Source organism: Scyliorhinus torazame, chromosome 1, assembly GCF_047496885.1.
Source record: "Scyliorhinus torazame isolate Kashiwa2021f chromosome 1, sScyTor2.1, whole genome shotgun sequence".
Classification (NCBI taxonomy): domain Eukaryota; kingdom Metazoa; phylum Chordata; class Chondrichthyes; order Carcharhiniformes; family Scyliorhinidae; genus Scyliorhinus; species Scyliorhinus torazame.
This window is the reverse complement of record NC_092707.1, coordinates 128,832,306-128,854,096: the sequence shown is the minus strand read 5'-3', so window position 1 is coordinate 128,854,096 and position 21,791 is coordinate 128,832,306. Positions and strand designations below refer to the sequence as shown.

General features: G+C 46.9%; 1 protein-coding gene across 1 annotated transcript in view; it reads right to left on the bottom strand.

Moving 5' to 3' along the window:
- The window catches only part of LOC140412395 (uncharacterized), a 348,002-nt gene extending 332,511 nt beyond the window's left edge, over window positions 1–15,491 (bottom strand). The window contains exon 1 of the mRNA XM_072500819.1: window positions 15,088–15,491. Within this exon, the coding sequence (XP_072356920.1) occupies window positions 15,088–15,150 (63 nt within the window). The 5' untranslated portion in view covers window positions 15,151–15,491. The remainder of the gene's footprint in view (window positions 1–15,087) is intronic.
- Between the last annotated feature and the right edge of the window lie 6,300 nt (window positions 15,492–21,791).

Here is a 21,791-nt window from a genome sequence, read left to right as displayed (position 1 = left end):
TTATTTAAACGTTTAAATTGCCTCAAGAGTTTAATAGGCAAGGTGGTGAGAGACTATTTTCACTAATAGGAGAATTGACAAGAATCTAGGGCAGACAGCACGGTGGTGCAGTGGTTAGCATTGTTGCCTCTCAGCACCGAGGACCCGGGTTCAATACCCGTCCCCAGGTCACTGTCCATGTGGAGTTTTCACATTCTCCCCCTTGTCTGCATGGGGCTCATCCCCACAACCCAAAGATGTGCAGGGTAGGTGAATTGGCTGCGCTAAATTGCCGCTCAATTGGAAAAAAAAGAATTGGGTACTCTAAATATAAAATAAAAGAATCTAGGGCAGCACGGCGGCACAGTGATTAGCACTGCTGCCTCGCAGTGCCAAGGACTTGGGTTCAATACGGGCCTTGGGTCACTGTCTGTGTGGTATTTGTACATCCTCCCCTTGTCTGTGGATTTCCTCCGGGTGCTCCGGTTTCCTTCCACAGTCTAAAGATATGTAGGTTAGGTGGATTGGCCATGCTAAATTATCCCTTAGTGTCCAAAGGTGTTCATGATGGGTGGAGTTATGGGGATGGGGCCTGGGTGGAGCGCTGTTTCGGTGGGTCGAATGGCTTCCTTCTGCACTGTAAGGATTCTATGATTCTAAGTTTCAGGAAAAGGAGTCAGACATTTGGAACTGAAATGTGGATACATTTCTTCACTTAGAAGGGTGTGCATCTTTGGAATTCCCTGCCTCACAGGGTTGTGGATGTTGTATTGGTCAGTGTATTCAAGGCTGAAACTGATGGATTTTTGGACACAAGAGGAATCAGTGGATGGTGCAGGAAAGTGGATTTGAGATAGAAGATCGGCCGTGATTATACTGAACGATGGAGCAAACTCTGGGGCCCACACTTCTCCTGCTCCTATTCCTTATGTTCTCGAACACAAAGAGATTATTTGCCCGCGCTTCTGAATTTACCAAAGGTCAATGACCCTGCGGACTCTGAAGAAGGTCATCTGCAGCAAACAATGTTAATGCCCTGACATAGCATGAATAAACAATGTGCTAACTTTATAATATTGATGTGTGATTTCTGGTCCACTGCTATGGGTGCCTGAACACAGTCTGCCTGTTTAAAACATTCTGGGTCAAAGAGTAAAACTTTAAATAAATGAAATAGGTTGAATAAATGCTTTTTAAAAATTCATTCACAGGATGTGGGCCCCACTAGCCACGCCAGCATTTACTACCCACCCCAATTGCTCTTGAACGTATGTAATTTAAACAATGTCAACCACATTGCTGTGGACCTGGAGTCACATGAAGGCCAGACCATGTAAGCATGGCAGATTTCCTTCCCTAAAGGACATAGGTGAACCAAATGGTCTTTACAACAATCTGCAATGGTTTCATGGTTACCATTAGAATTTTAATTTCAGATGTTTATTGAATTCAAATTTCACCAAACTGGGTCCTCAGATTGTTACCCTGGCCTCTGGATTACTAATCCAGTGACAACACCGCGACTCCACCGCTTGTGGGTTGCACTGCAACACCTCTGGATCCATCTTTTCTTTTTCTATCGTCCAATTATTACTTGGTTTTGCCTTGAACCATTATCCTTTTCATCATTTAATCACGCCACTCTATCATCCTCTGCCTTTTCACTCCCCAAACTCTTCCTGCTACTGCATTTAATTAAAAGCAGTTAAATCTCTAATTTCTTCCAGTCCAGGTGAAAGATCGCTCTCTTTCCCTCTCCCCACAGAAGCTGCCTGACCTGCCAAATACATCAGGCGCTTTCTGAATTTTATTTTTACGTTACACTGTTTGAGTCGCAGCTGACGGCAATCACTTCTTCGGCAACACTTCGAGTTTTTAAAATCACCGCCCGTGCACTAGTCTCTGATCAACAGGACAGTGATCCTGTTTGTTACATCAGAAAACCTGAATCAAAACATGGGAACGGTGTACAATAAGATTAGAAAACAATTCACAGAATGATACAGCTCTCAGACAGAATGTTAGCATGCAGATGTAGCAAGCAATTAGGAAGGCAAATGGCATGTTGGTCTTTATTGCAAGGGGGGTTGGGGTACTGGAATAAAGAAGGCCTGCTACAATTCTGTAGGGATTTTGGTGAGACCGCACCTTGAATATTGTCTGCAGTATTGGTCTCCATATTTAGGAAAGGATATACTTGCTTTGAACATGGTGCAACAAAGGTTTACTATTGGTCCCTAGGGTAAGAGGGGTTGTCCAATGATGATAAGTTGAGTAAACTGGGCCCATACTCTCTGGTGTTTAGAAGAATGAGAGGTGATCTCATTGAAATGCATAAGATCCTAAGGAGGATTCACGGGGTAAACACAGAGAGGCCCCCTTACCTCAGGATAAGGGGCTGGTCATTTAGGAGTGAGATGAGGAGAAATTTCTTCAGTAAAGGGCTGTGAATCGTTGGAATTCACTACTCCAGAGCATTGTGGGTGCCCCATCCTTTAATATGGTTAAGGCTTGGATAGACAGATTTTAGATCTCTCAATGACTTAAGGGATACGGGGAGCAGGCAGGAAAGTGGAGTTGAAGCCCAAGATCAGCAAAGATCATATGGAATGGTGGAGTAGGCTCAATAGGCTATGTGGTCTCCTTCTGCTCCTATTTCTTATGTTCTTATAGAGGCCTTTTGGCTCATTGTGTCTTCCACTCTTTAAGTTATTCAGTTAGTCCCACTACTCTTTCCTCATAGCACTGCATCCTTTCCACATCAAGTTCAAATCTATGAGTGAAATATTTGATGGTGCAGACTCGATGGGCCAAATGGCCTCCTTCTGCACTGTAGGGAGTGTATGATTCTGCAATGTAGGAGTGTGGCTGAGTGCAGATGGAATGAAAAAGCACAGGAACCCGCCAGTCAGCCTCTTGAGCTTGTAGCACTAATAGTTCCGTCCATCAGATGGACTCTCACCAAGGCCAAGCTGCAAACTGTGGGTGTACAATTCTGCTAGTGACAAACTGGTTTCAGGTGTGGAGACATGTGCAAATCTATTTTGCATTCTACAGATTTATATATAACGGGGCAATATGTTTCTACAGGTACATTGGTGGCACACAGGTACACTGTCCAGCTGTTAAAGCTGGAAATGTACATTGATGATCCTTGAACAACAATGAAAGCACAGGTAGAAAATCACATGGAGGCCATATTTTAAGCCTCAAATTCCCTCATGACAGGGAGCTGGATGGTGAACACCATCATTGCACAGTCAGGTCATTAACCCTTGAGGGTCAATAGTTCGAGCCCACCAGTAGATCAATATTTGTGTTCTATGGTCAGTGTGTTACTAAATTAATGATGAAGCTGTTATCTCCCAGACAAAATACAGATGTGAAATAACAGATTGCATTCACACCAGAAACAAATTAATTTCCAATCATAATCCAGTCACATATGTGATCACACTTTTTGCAAACCCCATAAGTGATGCATGTTCCTCGTTACTCTAGCTACCAATGTGGCTTTTTGTAAAAGCTGGAAGTGGGGGTGGGTGGGGGGGGCTGGAGCGGGATCAAAAAATAAAAAGGTCTCAATATTGATAGAACGCTGTGTTCTCCAGAGAGCAGAGGCAAATCAGCCCCTCCATAAAATCCTCCTGGGTGAACCACTCTCAGCGAGGATTGGTCTTGTGTTTGGACCTAGTATCCCAGTGTCACAATGCGAAAAGCACCATCCAGCATTCTTGTTTCTCGGCCCCTACCCAGGATCCCATGCTGGGAAGTTCCTTTGCGAGCACATGACCAGTCTTGCCTGTGATGCCCCCCACAGTTCAATATTTTTATAACTAATAAATGTTCAATGGAAATTTTAAAACAACATTTTTTTAATGCTCTTATGGTTTTTCTTCTGGCTATTAATCCAGACAAATCTGCTACAAACTGGAAAATCAATTTAATGGATCTCCAAACGTGCATTAATCCTTAGCTCATGACAGGCTGATTTTGCAGTGCCTACTAAATGTATTTTCAAGTGGAATGCAGATGAAACTGAACAGAAACTTTTCCAGAATCATTTGCTGCAACTAATTACCAGCTCTATGGGTGAACAAGGTACAACCAAAAGGAGCATGGGTCTAAATAATTGCTATCCTGACTTATTATTTCACACCAGCATCTTTTAACAATGGTACAAGTGGAAAAGGTTCAACGGCAAGTGCTAAAGTCTTTTTGAAGAGTCTCATTATTTTTGCAAGCATGAGTACTCATACGGACAAAGCAGAAATGGTGCCGTTAAGAAGCTGAAGATAGAAATCAAAGGATATTACAGGGTGGTAGGACAGGTGGGGTGGGGGAGGAATAGATGACAGGCAGAATATATTATGAGTTACTTTTGCAGCAAGCGTTGTTCAAATTTCAGTGTGTGCATCATATATCAAATAGAGTGACTATGTAATGGAATATGAGCACTAACGGTGAAATAGTTTCCATATATCACAGCAGAACTTTATGCCATTCGCAGAAAATAATTATCTGTGAAATTATTGTTTAACAATGCCAGACACGATAGTTTCAATTCCTAGTCTATACTGAGGATTTGTGGCACAGCGGGTAGCATTTCTGCCACTGAATCAACGGCTCAGAAGCTCAGGGTTTAACTCCCACCCCAGGACTCGATGGTCATAGAAGGTGTGTTTGTAATGAGGTCCACCATGCTGAACATTAGCTTGCAAATCCTTCCAATGCACACCAATGGCTGGCACTGAGAGTGGGAGAGAATCCTGGTCAGCCATGTGATTGAATGTTGGAGCCTTACCATCACTGTCCATAGATCCAGATCGCAACTTGCATACAAAAGTGCAGGTTGCCACAGCAACTCCGACTCCCTGAGTCAACTATAGCACTGAATTACATTATCTCAGCCAGAGTGGCTCACATACGCAAGCACACTTGTGCAAGTGACTCAGAGGAGCCCGGGCAGCACGGTAGCACAGTGGTTAGCACTGCTGTCTAGCAGCGCCAGGGATCCAGGTTCAATTCCGGCCTTGGGTAACTGTCTGGAGTTTGCACTTTCTCGCTATGTCTGTTTGGGTTTCCTCTGGGTACTGCAGTTTCCTCCCACAGTCCAAAGATGCAGGATATGTGGATTGGCCATGTTAAATTGGCCCTTAGTGTCCAAAGACGTGTAGGTTAGGAGGGTTATGGAAACAAAGTGGGGGAGCGAGCCTAGATATGGTGTTCTTTCAGAGAGTCGTGCAGACTCGATGGGCCGAATGGCCTCCTTCTGCATTGTAGGAATTCTATCATTCTATTGTGTCCATGGAACTAGGTTTACCAACACTGATGTGATAGATTCCTGAAAGATCATCCTTCAAAGATGATTGATGAGGGGAGGGCAGTGGATGTTACCTACATGGACTTCAGCAAAGCCTTTAACAAGATGCCCCATGGCAGACGGGTACAAAAAGTGAAGTCACACGGGATCAGAGATGAGGTAGTAAGATGGATACAGAACTGGCTCGGCCACAGAAGGCAAAGGATAGCAGTAGAAGGGTGTTTTTATGAATGGAAGGTTGTGACTAGTGGTGTTCCTCAGGGGTCTTTGCTGGGGCCTCTGTTGTTTGTAGTATACATAAACGATTTGGAGGAAAATGTAGCTGGTCTGATTACTAAGTTTGCAGATGACACCAAGGTTGATGGAGTGGCAGATAGTGTTGAGGATTGTCAGAGGATACAGCAGGACATAGATAGGTTGGAGACTTGGGCAGAGAAATGGCAAATAGAGTTTAATCCAGACAAATGAGAGCTAATGCATTTTGGTAGGTCTAACATAGAGGGGAAATATACCACAAATGGCAAAACTCTTAGGAATATAGAAAGTCAGAGAGATCTGGGCTAGCAGGCCCACAGATCTTTGAAAGTGGCAACACAAGTGGACAAGGTAGCCAAGAAAGCATACGGAATGCTTGCCTTCATTGGACGGGGCATCGAGTATAAAAGCTGGCAAGTCATGCTACAGTTGTATAGAACCTTGGTACGGCTGCACTTGGAATATTGCGCACAATTCTGGTCGCCACACTGCTAGAAGGATGTGCAGGCTTTGGAGAGGGTGCAGAGGAGGCTTACCAGGATGTTGCCTGGTCTGAAGGGTGTTAGCTATGCAGAGAGGCTGAACAGACTCAGACTGTCTTCATTAGAATGACAGAGGTTGAGGGGTGACCTGATAAAGGTTTACACGATTATGAGCGGATGGATAGAGGAGATGTGCAAGGCAGGGTTTTTTACACAGAGGGTGGTGAGTGCCTGGAACGTGTTGCCATGGGAGGTTGTGGAAGCAGATACATTAACGGCATTCAAAAAGCATCTTGACAATTACATGGATAAGATGGGTAGAGAGGGATACAGCACAAGGGAGTGCTGAGGGTTTTGGCCAAGGGTGGTATCATGACCGGTACAGGCTTGGAGGGCCGAAGGACCTGGTCCTAACCCTAACCCTAATTGTTCTTTGTTCAGAACAAATGTAGCCCAAAACAATGATAATGCAATACAGGACCATCCACATAAAGCATCACATGGTCTCTTGTCTGCAATTGCCCTCCCCACCTCCTCACACACACAACTGCCACTGGTCACCTAATATATCCATTCCCTCTTACGATAACCAATAGAAAAGCAATTTGGTTTGTTGTTAGCCTAATTAGATACTTCTTGACAGCAGGTCAAACATCTTTCTCAATATTCTTACAATCGATATACAGAAATGTTTGAAGAAAATAGAAAAAATGATTACAAGGCTTCTAATGCCCCCTTTGCTCACAACAGTGTCATGAAGATTAAACTCCTGAATATTTCCAGAAGGTTGGCGATCCTCTGTGGCAATGAGGCCAAGAAGGACAGGAACTGCATTGATTTTCTTTTGAGTAACCCTGACATCCTGAAGCAACCAGTCCCGCACTCAAATACCATCCACACAGCATACGGTGAACCTGCCTCCCGAGCCCATTACATACCCTGACAGTAGCTAACACTTCAGTGGAAACAAGCCTAATTTCAGACAACATTGTGTGACAAGATTCCCTCACCACCGCATCTTCCGCCCCCACCACCCCTGCATCCCACACCCCTGAAATGATTTAGGCCATCCTGGAAAAATAAACAGAGGTCAAAAGTCAGTTTCCCAGGAAAAATACGAGCACATATTCCACCCTCCCCCGCCCCTCACTGACCCTTAACGTGCAACCTTGTTTCAATCTCAACACACCGTTGAACCAAATTCCATCTTGTATGAGTCAAAAGTTGCAGTGAGGAAACATAAATATCTACAGAGTGGGCTGCAGTTTGTCACAAAATCAGAGATTGGACAGAGCACCGAAGGCCATTCGATCTGCTGTGTCCATGCTCGCTCCCTGAAAGGGTAATTCAGTCCCCCTCTCCTCCCTTTTTCCGTAGCCCTGCAAATTTGGTTTCTTCAGTGTTTATCAAATGCTCTTTTGGAAGCCACGATTCAATCTGCCTCCATCACACTCTCAGGCATTGAATTCCAGATCCTAACCACTAGCTGCGCAAAAAAGGTTTAACCCATGTTGCCTTTGGTTCCTTTTGCCGATCACCTGAAATCTTTGCCCTCTGGTTCTCAACACTTACGCATAGGGAACAGTTTCTGCCTATTTACTGTGTCCATGATTTCAAATACTATCAAAATCTCCTCTCAACCTCTTCTTCTTTGCAAATGGCTGTAGAGATGGTTTTCCAATATGGAAATCAGCAAAGTAGCATAAGGAATGAATAATTTTGAGTTATGGATTGTACGGCTAGGCCAGTTAGAGAATGTCTCTAAACCAACATTATTGAGTTTTGAAATTCCCAGCCTCAATCCTTTAATGCAATCATTCATTATAATCTGCTGACCTGCCCCTGCTGACCACTCCAACCCCCACCACACCAACCCGCCCCCTCCCTCTCCCACCCTGTCCACTGCCCCCCACTCCACCAGCCTCCAGTCCGGCATCTGATACACATGGGAACAATTGGTTACCCGCAATGCATTCCTGAAAATTGCTCTATTTGCTGCTCGGCACAGGGCCAAAAGGTCATAGGTTAAACTCCCAGCACGGTTTTCACTCAGTAATTATGTAGTTGCTCAGTAAAGTGGATGTGAAGAAATTATTTCCACTTGTGAGCGAGACCAGAACAACTGTCAATGGATTGAAAATCAAATGGAGAATTTTGGAGGGATTTCTATACACACACACACAATGATGAGAATTTGGAACTCATGGCCAGATGAATTGACTGAACTACTGAGCATTGATGTAGATGCATGCATGAGAGGGGGGGGGGGGGGGGTGGTGGAGTAGAGAGGAAATTAGAGTTGGAGGAGGCTTGTGCAGAGTCTCAATCCAAGCAAAGACCAGTTGGGCCAAAAGTACTCATGACATAGCATTTACAGTGCAGAAGGAGGCCATTCGGCCCATCGAGTATGCACCGGCCCTGGGAAAGAGCACCTCCACCCTATCCCCGTAACCCCACCTAACCTTTGTGGACAACTTAGGGCAATTTAGCATGGCCAATCCACCTAACCTGCACGTCTTTGGACTGTGGGAGGAAACCGGAGCATCCAGACGAAACCCATGCAGACACAGGGAGAACATGCGCACTCCGCACAGACAGTGACCGAAGCCGGGAATTGAACCTGGGACATGCAATTAAGTGAATAAACTGAGGATTGTGCTTTAGGATGTGGGGAGAGAACAGGGTTTGCTGCTATGTGAGTATGTGTGGAAGCATCTCTATCTGCACAAGTGACCAGATAAGTGCAGAGATCTATGTGCAGAAATCTATAGGCACAGAGGCACCGTTGCAGGTATGCACACCACTTCTCTGCCTCCTGGTTTTGCGTATAATATTTTCAGGCTCCCAATCGCATTGGCAAGAGTGAAACAAAACATCTAATTTAGCTGCACATGATCCATGGAACAGAAGAGGGATTCAGATAGCAAGAGAATGCAGTCAGTCACCCGGTTTGAGCTATAACTAATACTCACGCAGGCAATTTGGAAGCACTGCTGCTCCTCAAGCAGCCCTTTCTAAGGCCCAGTAGCCAGTGTTTAAGACTCTGAATGTGATATTATGTGCAGAGTCAATAGGTCAAGAGCTGGGTTGTTCAAGCTATGAGAAACAAGACTAATTTTCTCCATGACACAGTTTTCAAATTATCTCACAACTTGCTGTTGATGCAACTAAACACTTCGAACGTTCTTAAAAAAAACAGCATTGCCATTCCAACTTCTCTCAGACACAAAGTTCAGTTTACTAATCATATCCATTTTCAATCAAAGACCAATTCATAGGAAATGCTGTAACTTACATTCAGTCTCAGTGATAAGAATTTTCAAAAGATGGAATAGTTCGATGTTAGTCAGGCTGTGAAAGATTCCCAATTCCGGGATGGCACCAGAGCAAAAATTGAGGGAGAGAAGATGGGAAAGGGAGACAAGGGGGGGAAGACTGTAGGTGAGAGAGGGAGAAGAAGTAGGGAGAGAGGCAGAAGGAAGATGTCTGGGAGAGAAAGGAAATGGAGGATGAAACGGTGAGGAAGAAGTAAAGGAGTATGAGAGAAGAGGAAATAGGAGGAAGAGACAAAGAGAAGGAGGAAGTATGAAGAGAGAGAGAGATGGATTCATTGAAAGAAAAGGAAGGAGGGGAAAGAAGGAACTACTTTAAGAATTTGAGTTATGTTTAAAAATGCCTGGAAATCAAAGTGCAGTATCAGTGGCCATGCAGCTGTAAAAATCCAACTGATTCACCTTAGGAAAGGAAACCTACCATTGAAACCCTGTCAGGGCCATTGTGTGGCTGAATTACTGGTGGATATGGGTTGCTGGTATAGCTCCAAACAGCGTTTCGTGATGATATAAGCCATATTGGAGAGGGGGAGGGGGTGAACCCCATAATTTTTCTGATGTATGTACACTCATTCAAAGGAACCTTTATTCGCTTACATTTCAGTCAATAGACTCAGAAGTAATTTATAATGTGAAGTGCTTTGAGATGTCAAAGTCTGTGTTCATTTCAAACTCTTCATTAGCTTTGATCGAAATTTCGGTTGTGACCTTTCAATGGAGGTCTCCTCTTCCTCCGACCTCCCCACACTCTTACCACAAGAATCCTCCAATCTCCATCCACGGCCATCTCTTCTTCCTTGCCAACATCACTCACTGTCATGGGGCTGGCTTCTAATGTATGCATATAACCCCCCCCCCCCCCAACCCCCCCCCCCCACACCCCAGCTGTACCCTATCACTTCCCTCACCCCCATGAATGTCTCTGTGTTGTCTCAATAGTTCACATTAAGTATGGACAAATAGGACAATATGCAATTACAACTACATCTGCAGTATTGTGTACAGTTCTGGGTAAATGTAAAAGTCACAATGGTACCAGATGACCATAGGCTACTTTCCCCTTTGACAGGGAGAGCTGACTGGTGGTGATTTAACCTGAAGATTATATCTCAGGCTAGAGGCAAGGTTGAAAAGGCTTTAATGAATAACCTCAACTAATACAGGAATTGAACCCGCGCTGCTGGCCTCGCTCTGCAGCACGAACCAGCTGTCCAGCCAACTGAGCAATTTTCCTCTTCCATTAAAAGGTGCTAAATAATAACTTGCATTTATCTGGTACTTTTAATGTATGAAAATGTTGCAAGGTGTTCCATAGGAGCAAACAAAATTTGACACTGAGCCACATGATGAGATATTAGTAACGGTGACCAAAGCTTGGTCAGGTGGGTAGATCTCAAGGAGTTTCTTAAAAGGAGAGAGAGAGAGAAAGAAAGAAACAGAAAGAGAGAGTTGAGAGTTAACGGTAAAGAATTGGAGAGATTTGAGGAGGGAATTCCAGAGCTTACCGTTCATCAGCTGAAAACTGGCGGAATTCTCAAGAGGGCAAAATTGGAGGAACACAGCAATCTTTATAGGATTGGGTGAGGTTACAGAGGTAGGGTGGGAGCAAGCTCATCCAGGAACCTGAAAACGAGGATGAGATTTTTAAAATATAGGCCTTGTTGGACCGAGGGTCGGTGTAGTTCAGAGAGGACTGCAGGGTGATGGACAATTGGGACCCGGAGTGAGTTAAAGGCAGCAGAACCTTGGATACAAGAGTTTAAATGCAAGTCACTGTTGCTGTAAGCACTTAAAAGCAAAACAGAAATCAATGCCGACCCCGGTTTACAAATGATTGACTGGTGAAAATCTACCAGGCACATGGTGGATTTCTCCAATCTACTATCAAGCAAGATGACATGTGTGGTACTGACGTGAGTTTGCATATTTGAAACCTTAATAAGAATCACAGTTTCTGTTCATTTGATCCCAGAAAGATTGAAATTGATTTTTCTCCCCACCCGCTAGGCATTTACAAATATTCCAATTAAACACAAACAAATGCATAAATCACAATGAAAGCTCAGACTATTAGTGGATTGGGGCAGCACTCATATGAGAACTATATTGCTTGTCCACATTTTTAATTTGTAAGGATTGTCACAGCTTTTGAATGAGCCTCTATAGTTACTTGCCTCTGAGTCCATCTCTTTGCATTAATCTACACAGTTATCAATTATCGATAAATGTTGGCCAGGACAAACTCGCCTCCTCTACTTCAAAATAATACCATGGGATCTTTCACATCCACCCTAAAGGGCAGACAGTGGCTTGTTTCAATGCTTCAGCATAAAGACAGCATCTCTGTCGGTGCAGCACTGCGATGGAGTATCAGCCTTGATTATGTGTCCAAGCTCTAGAGTAGGGTTTGAATCCATAGCCTTCTGGCTCAGTAGTGAGAGTGTTATCAACTGAACCAAGGCTGACACCTTTTATATATAAAAGCCCTGATGACTTGATGGAGGAAGGCAGCAGACAACTGAGCCATACAACCTAGTGCATTCCAGGGTCAATTCCTTGCCTGGGATGAATTTACTAGTCTTGCAGTAGACTAGAGTGCCACTTAACTGCAAGGGGAAGTTTAGCAAGGCTTCCCGCTCCTAGTTATTATCTGAATGCCCTCTCGCTGAAACATATTCATATGTGGATACATAGTGAGCCTGGTCTGTGATGCCTTTCAAGGTCAAATATCTGGGGCGGAGAGAAGAACTCCATTGGTCACTACATACAGCAAGAGTGTAATGCATCCAAAAAATGTTGGTGTTTATAGAACTGATGCGCAAAATAATCCTTTTCTCCCTCCTCACTTTGTAAATATCATGGAGGATGGGTGAAGCAGGGAAAACACAATCATTCAATGGCTTCAAGAAGTGGAAGAGTAAAAGTTAAAGAGGACCAGCATGGTAAATTATAATTTTAAGTTATCACAAAAGAACCTTCCAGAAACAAAATAATTAAATATTGCTGAATTGTGGGCAGAACATTCACATTTAAATCACATTACTATCGAAATGTATATTTCTTCCTCTATATAATAGATTTAAAATTAAAATAACAGGCAAAGGCTGGGAGTCACTGCACTGAAATACACAACTGTTATTAGATTACAGACTGCAAGTTATTCTCTGGTGTCAGATCTGTTTGTGATCTCTTGTTTTAGGAAGTTTTTATTTGGTTTACATCAGCGGTGACCACTTGGAGAAGGCACTAATTCTGTACCACTGCACAATGTGTCTGCAGGATTAAAGCTACAGGTTAATCAATATATAACCAGCAGGAGAGAGAAACTTTCATCACAGTAAATGTAACAGCGAATCACAGGGACTTAAAGTGGGCCCCTGCCCCAGGTCAGCCTGGTGGGGCCCACCATCCATTTACCTTTGCTTCAAACATGATGGAAGAGCCCAATGCAGATGTGGGGGAGTTAAAAAGCGTGGGAAGACATCTCCTTCCAGCGGCTTTGAAACAGTTTAACGGGCGAGGGATTTATTACGTGCTACACAGTTTTTTGTCTCAGGTGGGTTGCTCCAGATGCAATGAACAGATTTTGATCCCTTTTATAGGCTACAGGTGGGACTGAAATATAGACACTTGCTCACATAACATAGCCCACACAGGCTCATAAAACATGGGTTATTGAGGTCAACTAGAGTACAGTAACTTTGGATCGGTGCCAGTTCAATTGTGCTTTACTTCCTCAGACATGAATCATCTGGTGGTGCAATTGAGGCTTGAATTATATGCCTGAATTAAACATCAGTATATTACCCACAGAGGGAACAGTCAGAGTAGTACACTCAGCGGATGGCATTTAACTCTCCGTGTACATACATTTATAGCAGTTCAGTAATCTATTTCACAAAGATCCAGTCAGTCATCACTGCTCTGCCCCAAGAGGAATGACATCAGTCTCTCAACTGGAACTTTGCTGGATATTAATTAAGAAACTTAACATTCAATTGGATCATGTAGACTGAACAGACTCTGCATTTAGATCCAGATTTCCTGATTTCCATTCAAATGAGGATTCCACTATAATTCCAGTCAGCAGGAATCAGCACAAGTTTCATTCGACCAAAGCTCTGCTTCAGGGGTTACCGATTGCACATTTGATTTTGTTTTTGGGGGGGAGCAGGGGTGGAGGAAGAAAGGGAGTCAGTGGGTATGGGGGGGCCACAGACTCTCCTCATCTTTCATTAAAGGAAGAATTTGCATTCCTTTCATGACCTCAGGATGTCCCAAAGATCTTTGTTGTTTGTGAAGTGTAGTCACTGTTGTAACTTAAGGGAATGTGGCAGCCAATTTGTGCAGAGAAAGCTCCCACGGTGCTGAGACCACCACAGAAAACCTATGGCTCGGCCAATATGTGTGTTGGTTGAAGGATAAATATTGGCCGGGCCACCAGGAATAACATCCTACCCCTCTGCAAAATAGTGACCTGGGATCTTTTCTATCCACTTGACATGGCAAACAAGGCCTCAGTTTAACATCTCGTCCAAAAGGTGGTACCTCAGAAAGTTTTACACTTCCCTCAGTACTGTGATGTCAGCCTAGACCATGTGCTCAAGTTTCTGTGGGACTTGAATTCACATCCTTCGGACTGTAAGGTCAGAGTGTTAATCACTGAGCTATCACTGGTATCCAACATACTAAATATGAGTTTTCAATATTTTCTCCCTTGCTCAGCATAAATGTTTACTTTCTTAATACACTGTACACCAATGAGCATGATACAAATAGACTGGGTTAATACAGTAAGAAAACTTTCTAAGCAGGCTACATCGCTTCAAATTATTCATGGCAAATCAAAGGTTAATAGCTCCAAAATAAAGAAAATGACACTAACCAGAGCACAGAAATCTCACACTGACAAAGAAATAGCACTTGCATTTTCCGCCCGTGAATTCAGCCACTCTGCTGAAGCAGGATCAGAGAGTGTGAGAGAGAACAGAGAGAGATGGGGTTGAGAGAGAATCAAGAAATGGGAGAGAGAAAGAATGAGAGCGAGAAAGGAGGGACAAGAGAGAAGGGATGAGTGAGCGAGAAGGGATGATACGAGAGAGAAGGGATGAGTGAGAGAAGGAATGAGAGAGAAGAGATACGAGGGAGAAGGGATGAGAGAGAGAGAAGGGATGAGAGAGAGAGAAGGGATGGGAGAGAGAAGGGATGAGAAAAGGTGGAAAGGATGAGGGAGAAGAAGGGATGAGAGTGAGAAGGGAAGAGTGAAAGAGAGAAGGTTGAGGCTGGAGAGGAGAGAAGAGAAAATAAATGAGGTGGATGAGAGAGAAAGGACGGGAGAAGGGGAGCTGGAATCCTTTCTCCGTTCCAGAAAAAAGCTTCCTATCTGGGTGGGAAAAGTGCTTCACCCAGTAAAACGTCAGCAACGATCGACACACCTGGGACTGCAGTTACCTGACTTTGCGGAACGGAGTCCCTGGGGTTTAGTGAAAATATAAAATACGATGCAAATCAAATACATGGAACAATTGCCACTTGTGTGTGTGTGTGTGTGAGGAAAGCGATGGGCACCGTAACAGCTTGCAACAACAAATAGAATCACCCACCCGCTCTCCTCCCAAAACAAAAAGAACAGGCACCTTCATTCTGAAATCAAAAACTGCAGCAAACATTTCATTTAGTCCCAGTGTAACAATATAGCAGCTGAGGTGTCACTTACCGATACAATGTCGCACAGGCTGGGGATCAGCAGACACACTAAGAGCAGAGGCAGCTTGGACATGATGGGGAAGGACACGCACACACACACACAGGGATAAACCGGGAAGAGGATGCACTGGGATTTCTGTGGATCAGAATCCCAGTTGGAGACGCTGCCTTGGGGGGCGAAGCTTCCTTTTCCTTTATCCCACCGTCGCCCCCCCCCCCACCAGCAGCACCACCTTGCTCTCCCCTCCTCTCTCAGAGCAGGATATAGGTGGCCTTGTAAATCTCACGGTGCTCTCTCTCTCTCCTTCCTCTCTGATCGATTTCAGCGATCCGGGGCCACCGGCACTTTTGGATTTGAGAGAGGTTTTTTTTCTGCCTCCGCCGACTGCTCACAACCTCTCCCTCTCTCTTTATCTCGGTGCAGATAAACTGTACCGATCCGCCCCCAACTCACTGGTACAGAGCGAGAGATCAGTAAGGAATTAACTTGTATGCAATCCAACCTGCCCTCTGCAGGCTCTGCACTTACCGCACAGAGTATTAACCTTCCTTTATTAGTTTTCTTTCTATTCCTGCCTGCTGTCCATGGCCACAAACACTCACAGCCTGCTGAGTGTTTGCATTCATTTTTCTTTCCCTTTTAATTTTCAGATTTCCAATATTTGACAGTGTTTGGCTTTTACATTAAGGTAATGAGGGCTTGGCATCTCGTTCAATAAAACTCTGTCAAGGCAAGACTCTTGAAAAAAAAGTGACCATCTCCTTCGAATCACCTCCTGCATATTCGCATGTAACCCCACCCCAGAAACTGCTGCAAATATTCACCTATACTGCCGGCAAACTAGAGTTTTCAGGTCAAAAGTAAGAACATTAAAAACATAAAATTCTGTAGAATTGTCATATTGGACTTGAAACGCTGGTATTCTCTGCCTTGCGATGCCGGAGGCGAGAATCGCGATTGGGCAGAGGATTGCGCGTAAGTGAAAAAATCCGGGGCGGGATTCTTCGGAAACCGGCGGGGCGTGCAACCCCGGCGCGAAGGAGTGGCGTTGACCACTCGACGTCGGGCCGCCCCGAAGGTGCAGAATCCTCCGCACCTTCAGGGGCTAGGCCGGCGCCGGAGTGGTTTGCGCCGTGCCGGCCGGCGGGGAAGGGGCTTGGCACCATGCCAACCGGTGCCGAAGGGCCTCTGCCGGCCGGCGTGAGTTGCCGCATGCGCAGGTGCGCCAGCGTGTGCTGGTATCATCCCAGCACATGCGCAGGAGGGGTTCATCTCCGCGCTGGCCATCGCGGACTGTTACACCGGCCGGTGCAGAGGAATAGAGTGCCCCCATGGCACAGGCCCGCCCGCGGATCGGTGGGCTCCGATCACGAGCCAGGCCACCATGGGGGCAGCCCCCAAGGACCCCGGAGGCTACCCGCGGAGCCAGGTCCCGCCGGTGAATACCTGTCGTAACATACGGCGGCCGCCCCCCGGTGATAAACGCCGCCCCCCGGTGATTCTCCGACCCGGCGGGGGGGTCGGAGATCCCCGCCCCCGATTTGCACCTGCTGCCGATTCCGACATCTTGGGCGGGATTCTCCAATAATAGGGCTATGTCCCTACGCCAGCGTCAAAACGCGGGCGTTTCATTCTGGACTTTCCTTAAGAAAGTCCTAAGCGATTCTCCAAGCTACAGGGGACTAGCAGCGCCCCGGAGTGCTCCTCGCAGCTCTGGCTGCGGATACGGGGCCCTGCACATCCGGTCAGGAGTCCATGCCTGCGCACGGCAGCGGCATGCGGCAACCATGGTGAATGAAGTAAGTCCCCCCGAGATCACGCGCGCCCGCGGATCGGTGCCCACCAGCCATTCCCGACAGGCAAAACGTGGTTAGAACCACGCCGTCGGGAACTCGGCCAGTTTTCCGGGCAGAATCGCCACGGGGACCTCTGTCAATGGCCCTCTACCCGCGCGCGCGCGAATTGCAGCCCCATATTCTGTTCCCTCGCTGGTGGCAATGTCGAGGTTTGCGCCCTGCACCAGCAGGTCCATGAAAAACTCATTTGCGTAGATATGAAATCTCATTAGCGGGTTGCACACTTCATGCTCCACCCCTCTGCAATGCTCCACCCCTCTACAATGCTCCACCCCTCTTAGGCAGCAGTCTCGCGGGCACAAATTGGTGGGAGTATTTACAAGCGGGTCCTGAGCACCACGACTGTGACAGGGGAGCGGGTGGCTAAAACAAACTCTGAAAAAGCCTCCAAACCTATTGGGCTCACTGGGGGTTGGCTGTTCGGGCAGGGGGCAGTAGCGGAGTCCCTGGACTTAGGATGTCTCTCTCGAGATTGGGGTAGCCTGGCTCAGACCACCATTGCTGCAGTATCTGTTTTGAATACATCCGTTTGGTGCTACTTATAGCCTCCTGGCTGCTCGCGCTGCTGAGTACTGTGTCCCATGAATGCTCAGGGAGACTGTGGTCATCTGGGAGCCCACCCAGGCTGCCCCTTTCCAAACCCTCATACTCCAGCTGTAGTGGGTAGGAGTGGCCATGTTCAATACCAGGTGTTGGCACTCCTCCGAAGTGCTGTCCCAATACAGGTGAAGGAAGGGATCAGCAGAACTCACCCCAACCAAAGGACACCTGCATCATGGCCTTTGGAACACTCCGTGGTTCTGTGCCCCTCTCAGGGCACAGGTGTCACCAGTGACCCCCACATCCCACCCCTCCAGATCACCAACTCTCTCCTCTTGGTGAGACTGTCAGTGCTGACTGCCTCTGCCACCACCTCCCAGGTGGTGCTCAGGAGGGTAGACTTGAATCTGCAGCCCACCCTGGGAAGAAGGTGTACCTTCTCTCCTCATTGGCATGGAGTTGTGGGTCCACCTCAGACTCCCGAACTCGGGGCAAATCGGGAAGCAAATCGGTATCCCCAGTCATGCAAATATATGCATGGCAAGAAATACGAGGGATTCCCAAGGGAATCCCACTTCAGGCTGCCATTTTGAGCAGGTGGACCAACAGCGAAGTCCATCTTTATGGCTGCAGTGAGTGTGTGGTACGTGGAGCACTTAAAAGCAACTCCAGCTGCCAGGCTACATAGCGCTAATTCTGTCCCCAGTGGTTACAATGCCCGCTGGGCCAGGAATTGCTCTTAGTTCACGGCAGCCAAGTGCTGGTCCATTTGCATGTCCTGACTCGCTTACTGAATAGCGCCACTAACGGACACGCAAATCACATGCACTTTAGTCCCGGCAGCACCACTTCAGGTGAGTTTCTCCATTTGGGAGACTAGGGGCGGGATTCTCCATCCTGTCTCAGCCCTTTTCTGGTGTGGCGCTTCCCCACCGGCAGCGGGATCCTCCATCCCGGCAGTCAGCCAATGGGGATTCCAATTGTGGGCAACCCCATGCCATCGGGAAATCTGCGGGCGTGAATGTGCTGCCAGTGAAGCGGAGGATCCCGCCAATGGAGAACCAGCCCTATGTTCTCCCGCCAGAGAAGAATTGCTACCAATCTAAGTTTCCCCTGGAAATGCAAATCGGGAAGCAATCAGTATCTCCGTGTGGAGTTTGCACATTCTCCCCGTTCTTGCGTGGATTTCGCCCCCACAACTCAAAGACTCGATGGGCCGAATGGCCTCCTTCTGCATTGTAAATTCTATGATGTGCAGGGTAGGTGGATTGGCCACTATTGGGCCACCTGCTCAAAATGGCGGCCCGATAACAAGATTCCCTTGGGAATCCCCCGTATTCCTCGCCATGCATAAATTGGGAAGCAAATCAGTATCTCATGTCACGCAAATTTATGCATGGCGTGGAATACGAGGGATTCCCAAGGGAATCCCATTATCGGGCCGCCATTCTGAGCAGGTGGCCAATCCACCTCCCCTGCACATCTTTGGGTTGTGGGGGCGAAACCCACGCAAGAACGGGAAGAATGTGCAAACTCCACACAGACAGTGACCCAGAGCCGGGATCGAACCTGGGACCTCGGCGCCGTGAGGCAGCAGTGCTACCCACTGCGCCACCGTGTTGCCCAAGGTCACACATGTTTAAATTAGCCTAATGGCTGGCATGATCCAGGTTGCGCTGGGCGCTGGGAGTCGGGTGACGCAAGCGAGGTTTCATGCCCGTTGCAAAGCCCAGTTTGGGCCTCTCCCATGATGCACCCAACGTGCCAGGATCCGCGCAGGGCGCAACCCGGTGGTGGATTCATGCCTCTTGTTACTATGTTAAGTCGCTATATAAATGCAGCCTTTTATTGAGGTCAGCCTACACACATTTTCCCCCCCTTGTAATTGTCTTTCTCTGATTTTCCCGCTCCCAACTTTTGACTTTACCACTTTAAAAAAAAAATTTAGAGTACCCAATTCCTTTTTTTTCCAATTGAGGGACAATTTAGCGTGGCCAATCCACCTATCCTGCACATCCATGGGTTGTGGGGATGAGACCCAAGCAGACACGGGAATTTGACTTTACCACTTAACCCTTCTATTTTTTCAACCCATTTTCTGAAGAGTCCAAAGTAAAATCTTAAAAATTTCAAGGGATTTATCTTCAAAAAGTAAAATTAACCAAAAAAGGTGGACTATCCAGGATGGCCACACCTCACCAAGTCACTTTTCATGTCATGTCGTCATGGCAACATGGGAACAGGAGGACCCAATTTAGTTGCCTGAGCCTGTTCCGCTATTCAATGAGATCATGTCTGATCCAAATACTCAATTAGAATTTGATATCCTATTTCAGATTATTAAATATCTTTGATTAACAAAAATCTTGCAAACCCTGATTTAAAATTAACAATTGATCTCACATTAATTCCGTTTGTGTAAAAGTTTCCAACTTCTACCGCCCTTCTTATGTTATTAACAATGAAGTGTGACTCCGTGTTTCCGCTAAAGGCCAGGAAAATAAAGTCTTTGTGGAGCAAATTGTTCATAAAGACAGCCTAATTGTTTGTCTTTTTTTGTCAGCAATTATAAAATAAGATGGGCTATTTATCCAACACCAGTGTGCAGTACAATACTGAAAAGTGTGAGATAGTGAACCCTGGGAGAAACACCGAAGCAACATGATACTCCATGACAGATGTCAAAACAGAGAAGGGTGAACATCAAAGAGATTGAGACTTCCAGTCTACTTGGTAATTAACATGTCTAGTCAGTGTGGAGCACTAATCAACAAAGTAAATGAGATGCTGAAACAGTAGGGGGCTATTCTATGTGGTACTGCTCCTTTAAAACTTCAAAAACTCTCCCAAAGCACTTTAATGAATGAATAGTTGACCAATGAAGGAGAGCAGAGGCAGGTGTGACCAGAAGCATCATAGAACCTTACAGCTCAAGAGGAGTCTATTCATCCCGACATGAGTGTGCTGCCTTTTTGAAAGTGCTATTCAATTAGACCCACTGCCCTGCTCTTTCCCCTTTTCAAACACTTATCCATGTTGCAGTTTAGTTGGTATGATAGGTATTAAAGGGGGCGGAGGGACAGAGAGGAAATTCTAGAATATTCCTGAAGAGACAAGTTGCTGAGGTTTTTCATCTTTCACTCATCAGAACAAACACAACAATGCCAAATTTTAAACGATCAACTTACCAACCAATCAACACCCTTTTCTGCTGAATTATAAATTATTGTTGTGATCATATTCTGGAATGTTCTAGAAAATCAGGGGCTGGATTCTTCGAGCCCGTGCTCGGCCAGAGAATAGGTGTTTACGCCGAAAAGGCCCGCGACGCCGCTCCGACGCCGTTTCCCGATTCTCCGCATCCAAAAAAAATCACGGGATCGCGGCGTACGCCTCACGGCCCAGAGAATCGCTGAAGTTGGCCCGATGACCGATTCTCCGGGCCCCTAACGATGTGGCGCCCCGGATGGGCCGAAGTCCCGACGCCATGTTCCGAAGTCACGACGGCGTGGTTCTAACCGCCTATAAAAAATCATCAAGTAGTCGTGCTGGCTGATCAGGCATCCGGACGAGGAAGGGGTCGGCGTGGGGGGACCTGGGGCTGCCAAAACGGAGATGACTGTGGCTGACTCAAGGGAAAGCCTACCAGGGCCGGGGGAGTGTGGGAGAAGGTGGGGGAGACAGGATGAGCAGCTGGGAACCACCCGCCATGACAGGGCGATGCCCTCGCAATGGCCGCCATTACGACGGGCATGCCGATGGGCAGCCACACTGGGCGCTGGCCCATCGCAGGCATCACGGCCGTTTGGGTGTTTGCCAGGCCCCACGCCAGCCACTCCACCCAGCCGGTGGCATCCACCGGGGGTGGAGACGCAGGGCCACACCCACGGCAGCCCCCGGTGAGGGCCGTGCCATGGAACGGTGGGCCTGGCGGGAGGGACGGATGACAGGTACGGAAGCACCGACGGGGCGGCGGTGGGGAGAATGCATGGCTGGAGCGCACGGTGCCAACCGGGGCGACCATGTAGTCCATGGCACCTGGTTGTGGGCAGCTGTATGCGCCATGATAACATTCCGTTTCCCCTCACCCCCTGCAGTCATAATGTTTGGACACCACCCAGCGATGTTGGCCGCCATGGCGGGGGCCGCTGTCCTGCATGCCGCCCTGTGGGAGCATGAGCGTGGGCAGCTCAGAGAGGAGGCGGAGGCCGCAGCAGAGGAGCGGGCTGCAGAGGGGCATGTGCCAGCCACTCAGGCTGCAGGTCCGCCTGCCCAACAGGCCGAGGAGGAGGAGGAAGAGGAACCTGACAAGGAACC